Here is a 9,657-nt window from a genome sequence, read left to right on the forward strand (position 1 = left end):
GAAATATTTCTTCAAACTTACTATGATTAAAATTCAAAAAAATTATTCTGGCAAATCTAGAAAATCTGTAGAATCAAATTTAAATCTTATTTCAAAGTATTTTGAATTTATTTTAAAATTTTTGTTCTGGAAAATCTAGAAGAAATACTGATTTGTCTTTGTTAGAAATATAGCTTGGTCCAATTTGTTAAATATTCTAACAAAGTGCAGATTGGATTTTAACCAATTTAAAACATGTCATCAAAATTCTAAAATGTATCTTAATGAGGAAAAATTACTAATGATGTTCCATAAATTCTTTTTTTAATTTTTTCAAAAAGATTCAAATTAGCTAGTTTTTCTCCTTTTTGTCGGTTGAATTTTGAATTTTAAAGAGTCGAAATTGAAGATAAACTGTTTCAAAATTTTATTTTAATTTTTTTCGTGTTTTCTCCTCTTTTAAACCGTTCAATTAAGTGTTTTTTTCATCATTTATTCTCTACAAAAAACCTTCCGTAAAAGGAAAAAAAAAATGTACGACGGAATGACAGACAGAAATACCCATTTTTTTATATATATAAATTTATTTATTTAGCTATTCTTGTTTAAATCACACTTACGTGTAACTTACAAATGACAATATATTTATTTATTTAAGTGTGTATCAAACTGGTAGCCCTTCGCATTAATCAGTACCCAAGAAGTAGTTTTTGGTTTCAAAAAGGTTGGTGACCCCTGTACTAGGGCATAAAATCAGTGTCAGTTGAGTCGGTCCATAGGTTGCCTGTAGGGATTTTTAATGTCCAGCAGATGTCAGTATTTAGTGACACAGTATCGACACAGTATCAATACAGTTTTGCAATGTGTCGAAACGCTTCATGAGGCCTCATCAACCCATCACTACTGTGGAGGTCTTGCTCCTCTGGGTTCTTTGGACCACCAGTCACCGACATCACCACTCCTTTTCAGAGTTAACAATAATGTTTATTTTACAATAAACGTGTTAGATCGTGCAAAGTCTTTGTGTGCTTTTCAGCAATTGTCTTTTTCCTCGATCGAGCACATGAATGGTTTTCCTTCAGAGTCGCCTGTCTTGCTCTCGCCCCCCTCGTGCTTCGCCAACCGCCATCAACAACAACTCCCCTCTCCTTCCCGACTGCTGCCTTTAACAGAGCGACAGGTGATCAGACAAACACTCTCAGCTGTGTCATCTACACACCTGCCGCTGATCTAGAAGCTGGTCCTGACACACCCCGCTTCGCTGCAGGTCTGCAGGCCACGCCCCCCCACAATATATATATTTTTTTACTTTAACCATACAATGATTTGGAGGGCATGATGAAGGGAAAAAAATAACTTTTTGACCACATGGCCATTTATTGTCAAGTATATTGCACAACACAGCGGCAACACACCAATGTAGTAGTACTGGTACGGAGCACATTGCTCACCCATCAATACAACTGATCAGTGCATTACAAACAACAGTATGGCAAGTGTGACACCAACAGCTAAGTAGCTCAAACAATTTTTTTAAAGTAGAGAAAGCTGCTGGATGCTTGAGATGCAGCTACTGCCATCTAGTGGAGTTTATAATTTTTCATGTGTGTGAGCAAACCCAAAAAGTCCCTGAGCATTGAGTGGAGTCCATGTGAGCAACATCACACGTGCACACTGTGGCTACACCAGCAGCACACCTGTCCCAAACCTGACTAAATAACAAGTTCCATCTCCATCCATCCATCCATTTTCTACCGCTTGTCCCTTTCGGGGTCGCGGGGGGTGCTGGAGCCTATCTCAGCTGCATTCGGGCGGAAGGCGGGGTACACCCTGAACAAGTCCCCACCTCATCGCAGGGCCAACACAGATAGACAGACAACATTCTCTTATTATTATAATCAAATGACTAATATAAGTGTTTTGGCCCACTTACAATGACAATAACAACAAATATTGTTTTTCATGAACTGTGTACTTGTATTGTTTGTCTGGGTGGAGGTCCTGCTTTGGAAATAATTTGTACCCCTTTCAGACATTGCATTTAGTTCCCATTAAAACATTCACATGTTGCACAATGAGATGTAAGCAGGGGATCGTGTGTACATTCCTGCAACTTCCTGTTTGTAAAAAATATATTTTTATTAGTATTTATTTAATATACTAACAGCATTTCATAATTAAGATTTATAAATTAAGATTCCTAATAAATGATATTAGAATAAGCACACATTTGATTGGTAAATCATAGTGTAACGACCTGGAATGACACTTTATGTGTGTTGTTGGAGTTGTCCGACTTTTTGTGTGGCTGTAAACGCATCACTGGCTAAGTGCCATATGTGCATGTGTTGGCGCAAGTGAGAAAGGGCGAGCGGCTGCTGTTGATATAACAAAGTTGCTTTTGGTCTGGTTTGTACTGCAGAAAATGACCAGTTTTGCTAGATATAATTTTTTTTACTAATGTTTTGGTGATTGTCATGTCTGTGTGATCATGTTTTTGTTTTGGTCATGTTCGGTTTTGTTTTTCACCATAGCAACCATTAGTTTTCACCTGTCACGTCACGCACCTGTTTCACGTTTTGAGTCACGCACCTGTTTTCGTTAATCATGTCTATAGTATTTAAGTTCATTGTTTTCAGTTTGTCGTTCTGACGACATCCCCACAATTATGCTCTACACACTCTTCATCCTTTTAGATCCTGTTTCATGTCCATCGTTCACGCTGCTCCTTTTTGTCCATGCCAAGTAAGTTCTGTTTATTATTGCCACAGTTAGTGTTTTTTGTTGTTCATAGTTTTTGCTTTTGTGCAAGTATATTTGGTTTCATAGTTTGTTCTCCGCCATTGTGCGCGCCTTTTGTTTACTTCCTTTTTTTGTAGTTTAAATAAAAATGTACTTACATTCCCGTCTCGCCCGAGCCAACTTTCCGTTGCATCCCGGAAAAGCAAACACCCAGGACCAAGTCATGACACTGATGTGTTTATGGCCGACAATAAAGAGTTTTGCTCAGTAAAGTGATGGATGGAATTCATGTCCTCAAAGCGTCTCGACAGACGTTACAATATTTGAACAATGATGACGAAAACTGTTTTCTCTGTCGTGTCCGTGTGTCGAAAATTGTTATGCGCTTATTTTTTTATTTGATTTTGTACGTGGCATAGATTTGCCGTGCGCAGAGGACGCTTGAGCAGTGCGCAATTGCACAGGCGTGCACCTTAGAGGGAACATTGCCTACAGCCACAGCTGTTAATGCCAATGTTTTTGACCCGGCTCTAACTAGGATTATTTATTTGTATTTCCTGTTATGGACCACAGTGTGTTTAATTTATCTGATCTGAAACCGAGTGGTGTTCTGTTATTGGACTTTTGTGCCCGTCACAGATTGTCCATAATGAACACCATGTTCGAACATAAGGGTGTCCATATGTGCACTTGGCACCAGGACACCCTAGGCCGCAGTTCCATGATCGACTTTGTAGTTGTGTCATCGGATTTGCGGCCTCATGTTTTGGACACTCGGGTGAAGAGAGGGGCGGAGCTTTCAACCGATCACCACCTGGTGGTGAGTTGGCTGCGATGGTGGGGGAGGATGCCGGACAGACCTGGCAGGCCCAAACGCATTGTGAGGGTTTGCTGGGAACGTCTGGCAGAGTCTCCTGTCAGAGAGAGTTTCAATTCCCACCTCCGGAAGAACTTTGAACATGTCACGAGGGAGGTGCTGGACATTGAGTCCGAGTGGACCATGTTCCGCACCTCTATTGTCGAGGCAGCTGATTGGAGCTGTGGCCGCAAGGTAGTTGGTGCCTGTCGTGGCGGTAATCCTAGAACCCGTTGGTGGACACCGGCGGTGAGGGATGCTGTCAAGCTGAAGAAGGAGTCCTATCGGGTTCTTTTGGCTCATAGGACTCCTGAGGCAGCAGACAGGTACCGACAGGCCAAGCGGTGTGCGGCTTCAGCGGTTGCTGAGGCAAAAACTCGGACATGGGAGGAGTTCGGCGAAGCCATGGAAAACGACTTCCGGACGGCTTCGAAGCGATTCTGGACCACCATCCGCCGCCTCAGGAAGAGGAAGCAGTGCACTATCAACACCGTGTATGGTGAGGATGGTGTTCTGCTGACCTCGACTGCGGATGTTGTGGATCGGTGGAGGGAATACTTCGAAGACCTCCTCAATCCCACCAACACGTCTTCCTATGAGGAAGCAGTGCCTGGGGAATCTGTGGTGGGCTCTTCTATTTCTGGGGCTGAGGTTGCTGAGGTAGTTAAAAAGCTCCTCGGTGGCAAGGCCCCGGGGGTGGATGAGATCCGCCCGGAGTTCATTAAGGCTCTGGATGCTGTGGGGCTGTCTTGGTTGACAAGACTCTGCAGCATCGCGTGGACATCGGGGGCGGTACCTCTGGATTGGCAGACCGGAGTGGTGGTTCCTCTCTTTAAGAAGGGGAACCGGAGGGTGTGTTCTAACTATCGTGGGATCACACTCCTCAGCCTTCCCGGTAAGGTCTATTTAGGTGTACTGGAGAGGAGGCTACGCCGGATAGTCGAACCTCGGATTCAGGAGGAACAGTGTGGTTTTCGTCCTGGTCGTGGAACTGTGGACCAGCTCTATACTCTCGGCAGGGTCCTTGAGGGTGCATGGGAGTTTGCCCAACCAGTCTACATGTGTTTTGTGGACTTGGAGAAGGCATTCGACCGTGTCCCTCGGGAAGTCCTGTGGGGAGTGCTCAGAGAGTATGGGGTATCGGACTGTCTGATTTTGGCGGTCCGCTCCCTGTATGATCAGTGTCAGAGCTTGGTCCGCATTGCCGGCAGTAAGTCGGACACGTTTCCAGTGAGGGTTGGACTCCGCCAAGGCTGCCCTTTGTCACCGATTCTGTTCATAACTTTTATGGACAGAATTTCTAGGCGCAGTCAAGGCGTTGAGGGGATCCGGTTTGGTGGCTGCAGGATTAGGTCTCTGCTTTTTGCAGATGATGTGGTCCTGATGGCTTCATCTGGCCAGGATCTTCAGCTCTCGCTGGATCGGTTCGCAGCCGAGTGTGAAGCGACTGGGATGAGAATCAGCACCTCCAAGTCCGAGTCCATGGTTCTCGCCCGGAAAAGGGTGGAATGCCATCTTCGGGTTGGGGAGGAGACCCTTCCCCAAGTGGAGGAGTTCAAGTATCTCGGAGTCTTGTTCACGAGTGAGGGAAGAGTGGATCGTGAGATCGACAGGCGGATCGGTGCGGCATCTTCAGTAATGCGGACGCTGTATCGATCCGTTGTGGTGAAGAAGGAGCTGAGCCGGAAGGCAAAGCTCTCAATTTACCGGTCGATCTACGTTCCCATCCTCACCTATGGTCATGAGCTTTGGGTTATGACCGAAAGGACAAGATCACGGGTACAAGCGGCCGAAATGAGTTTCCTCCGCCGGGTGGCGGGGCTCTCCCTTAGAGATAGGGTGAGAAGCTCTGTCATCCGGGGGGAGCTCAAAGTAAAGCCGCTGCTCCTCCACATGGAGAGGAGCCAGATGAGGTGGTTCGGGCATCTGGTCAGGATGCCACCCGATCGCCTCCCTCGGGAGGTGTTTAGGGCACGTCCGACCGGTAGGAGGCCACGGGGAAGACCCAGGACACGCTGGGAAGACTATGTCTCCCGGCTGGCCTGGGAACGCCTCGGGATCCCCCGGGAGGAGCTGGACGAAGTGGCTGGGGAGAGGGAAGTCTGGGCTTCCCTGCTTAGGCTGCTGCCCCCGCGACCCGACCTCGGATAAGCGGAAGAAGATGGATGGATGGATGGATAATGGAGGAATTGTTCTGTACTCCTTAGCGGCTCAGAGGAAGCTGATGCCAGAGACGGTGGCAGCAGGCACAGTGGACGCCAAGTCGCCAACAGCCATACAGCTCACCAGACAATTACTGAGTGAAAAGGGAATCGCTGGATTATATAAGGGCCTTGGTGCCACATTGCTCAGGTAAAACAGTGCTGATGAACAGCTTTAGTAAGACCGTAAATGTATTTATGTCTTCTTTCCTTGTTTTATAGGGATGTTCCATTCTCCATCATCTACTTCCCCCTTTTTGCTAACCTGAATAACCTGGGGAAGCGAGGCGCAGAAGGACCCGCTCCTTTCTACGTGTCCTTCCTTTCAGGCTGCTTAGCGGGCAGCACGGCAGCAGTCGCAGTCAATCCAGTTGACGGTAAGTGGTGAGGCGAGCCCATGCAATGTGGGCTGATTTCAAACGCTGATCTGAACTCTGTGTGCTGCAGTGATAAAGACAAGACTTCAGTCTCTGACCCGGGGTAGCACCGAGGACACGTACAGTGGCGTGGCGGACTGTATCAGGTTACCTCATTGTGTCTTTTTTAAAAACCCCGTTTCCATATGAGTTGGGAAATTGGGTTAGATGTAAATATAAACGGAATACAATGATTTGCAAATCCTTTTCAACCCATATTCAGTTGAATGCACTACAAAGACAACATATTTGATGTTCAAACTCATAAACCTTTGCAAATAATAATTAACTTAGAATTTCATGGCTGCAACACGTACCAAAATAGTTAAGAAAGGGCATGTAACTGTGTTACATGGCCTTGCCTTTTAACAATACTCAGTTAACGTTTGGGAACTGAGGAGACACATTTTTTAAGCTTCTCAGGTGGAATTCTTTCCCATTCTTGCTTGATGTACAGCTTAAGTTGTTCAACAGTCCGGGGGTCTCCGTTGTGGTATTTTAGGCTTCATAATGCGCCACACATTTTCGATGGAAGACAGGTCTGGACTGCAGGCGGGCCAGTCTAGTACCCGCACTCTTTTACTATGAAGCCACGTTGATGTAACACGTGGCTTGGCATTGTCTTGCTGAAATAAGCAGGGGCGTCCATGCCTGGATGGCAACATATGTTGCTCCAAAACCTGTATGTACCTTTCATCATTAATAGTGCCTTCACAGATGTGTAAGTTACCCATGTCTTGGGCACTAATACACCCCCATACCATCACAGATGCCGACTTTTCAACTTTGCGCTTATAACATTCCGGATGGTTCTTTTCCTCTTTGGTCCGGAGGACACGACGTCCATAGTTTCCAAAAACAATTTGAAATGTGGACTCGTCAGACCACAGAACACTTTTCCACTTTGTATCAGTCCATCTTAGATGAGCTCAGGCCCAGCGAAGCGGACGGCGTTTCTGGGTGTTGTTGATAAACGGTTTTCGCCTTGCATAGGAGAGTTTTAACTTGCACTTACAGATGTAGCGACCAACTGTAGTTACTGACAATGGGTTTCTGAAGTGCCCATGTAGTGATATCCTTTACACACTGATGTCACTTGTTGATGCAGTACAGCCTGAGAGATCGAAAGTCACGGGCTTAGCTGCTTACGTGCAGTGATTTCTCCAGATTCTCTGAACCCTTTGATGATATTACGGACCGTAGATGGTGAAATCCCTAAATTCCTTGCAATAGCTGGTTGAGAAAGGTTTTTCTTAAACTGTTCAACAATTTGCTCATGCATTTGTTGACAAAGTGGTGACCCTCGCCCCATCCTTGTTTGTGAATGACTGAGCATTTCATGGAATCTACTTTTATACCCAATCATGGCACCCACCTGTTCCCAATTTGCCTGCACACCTGTGGGATTTTCCAAATAAGTGTTAAACTTTCTCAGTATTTATTGCCACCTTTCCCAACTTCTTTGTCACGTGTTGCTGGCATCAAATTCTAAAGTTAATGATTATTTGCAAAAAAAACCCATCAAATATGTTGTCTTTGTAGCATATTCAACTGAATATGGGTTAAAAATGATTCGCAAATCATTGTATTCCGTTTATATTTACATCTAACACAATTTCCCAACTCATATGGAAACAGGGTTTGTATGTTGGCTCAGCGCAACTCCAGTTTATGTAATGCATGTCATTATGTACTCTGCAGGAAAATCATGCGTAACGAGGGTCCAGCCGCTTTCCTGAAGGGGGCATACTGTCGAGCGTTGGTCATTGCACCTCTCTTTGGCATCGCCCAGGTGGTCTACTTCCTCGGCGTGGGCGAGTTTCTCCTCAGCTTCTTGCCTAAAAAAGACAACTAAGGAAGCGCGTCCTCTCTAAAGCCTTTCCCGCCCAGACCGCATCACACCCCCCCCCCACTTACGTGAGGATTCATCTCATTCTTACAGAACTTTGCGTTGGTATTTTTAATGCTCACATGCTACATTTTGTTTCAAATTTGTTGTCTTGAATGTCCGAATCATGCAGGAGGGAGCCTTCGTTTCGCTGCCAAGCTGCCTGTGTCGGCGCATGTCCATCCGACATGAAGCCGCAAATGTCAGGTTAGGTTTTGAAGAAGTATGGCTTTATAATTACAACATATGATATTTTATATAGCGATTGTCAAAATTTCAAGGTCGACGAATGGCCCTTGGTTGCTGCAGTCTTACGTGCTCCATTTTTAAACACACATAGACTAGTGATCCATTCAAAATAGAATTATGAAAATATCTAAATTAAAAGCACACATAACTTACTGAGATATTTGATAGATTTTTGCTAAAAATTATATTTAGCTTATTGCCCAAATCTCACTGCTCCAAAAGTACAGGGAACACTTGCCATAAAGTGGTAAAACTTGACATTACATTTCATACTAGTGTGAACAAGGGGTGTCCCGATCCGATATTGATATTAGATATCATCCGATATCAGCAAAAAAAACCAACAATTGTCTTATTATATCAGTTTGCATCTAAAATATGAGTAGCGTATTTTTTGGAGTATAAGTCACACCGGCCGGGAAAAAAAAAGTAGGAAAAAAACATATATAATTCGCACTGGAGTATAAGTCGCATTTTTGGGGGAAATGTATTTGATAAAAGCCAACACCAAGAATAGACATTTGAAAGGCAATTTAAAATAAATAAAGAATAGTGAACAACAGGCTGAATAAGTGTACGTTATCCATCCATCCATCTTCTTCCGCTTATCCGAGGTCGGGTCGCGGGGGCAGCAGCCTAAGCAGGGAAGCCCAGATTTCCCTCTCCCCAGCCACTTCGTCCAGCTCCTCCCGGGGGATCCCGAGGCGTTCCCAGGCCAGCCGGGAGACATAGTCTTCCCAACGTGTCCTGGGTCTTCCCCGTGGCCTCCTACCGGTCGGACGTGCCCTAAACACCTCCCGAGGGAGGCGATCGGGTGGCATCCTGACCAGATGCCCGAACCACCTCATCTGGCTCCTCTCCATGTGGAGGAGCAGCGGCTTTACTTTGAGCTCCCCCCGGATGACGGAGCTTCTCACCCTATCTCTAAGGGAGAGCCCTGCCACCCGGCGGAGGAAACTCATTTGGGCTGCTTGTACCCGTGATCTTGTCCTTTCGGTCATAACCCAAAGCTCATGACCATAGGTGAGGATGGGAACATAGATCGACCGGTAAATTGAGAGCTTTGCCTTCCGGCTCAGCTCCTTCTTCACCACAACGGATCGATACAGCGTCCACATTACTGAAGATGCCGCACCGATCCGCCTGTCGATCTCACGATCCACTCTTCCCTCACTCGTGAACAAGACGCCGAGGTACTTGAACTCCTCCACCTGGGGCAAGATCTCCTCCCCAACCCGAAGATGGCATTCCACCCTTTTCCGGCCGAGAACCATGGACTCGGACTTGGAGGTGCTGATTCTCATCCCAGTCGCTTCACACTCGGCT

The 9,657-nt window shown here is 45.7% G+C and overlaps 1 protein-coding gene across 1 annotated transcript in view; it reads left to right on the forward strand.

The window, feature by feature from the left end:
* The window catches only part of slc25a22a (solute carrier family 25 member 22a), a 51,583-nt gene extending 42,840 nt beyond the window's left edge, over positions 1–8,743 (forward strand). The window contains exons 8-11 of the mRNA XM_061969533.2: positions 5,785–5,929; positions 6,001–6,155; positions 6,226–6,301; positions 7,896–8,743. Coding sequence (XP_061825517.1) covers positions 5,785–5,929; positions 6,001–6,155; positions 6,226–6,301; positions 7,896–8,049 — 530 coding nt within the window. The 3' untranslated portion in view covers positions 8,050–8,743. The remainder of the gene's footprint in view (positions 1–5,784; positions 5,930–6,000; positions 6,156–6,225; positions 6,302–7,895) is intronic.
* The last annotated feature ends 914 nt before the right edge of the window (positions 8,744–9,657 follow it).

Source organism: Nerophis lumbriciformis, linkage group LG10 (genome assembly GCF_033978685.3).
Source record: "Nerophis lumbriciformis linkage group LG10, RoL_Nlum_v2.1, whole genome shotgun sequence".
In the NCBI taxonomy this organism is placed as follows: domain Eukaryota; kingdom Metazoa; phylum Chordata; class Actinopteri; order Syngnathiformes; family Syngnathidae; genus Nerophis; species Nerophis lumbriciformis.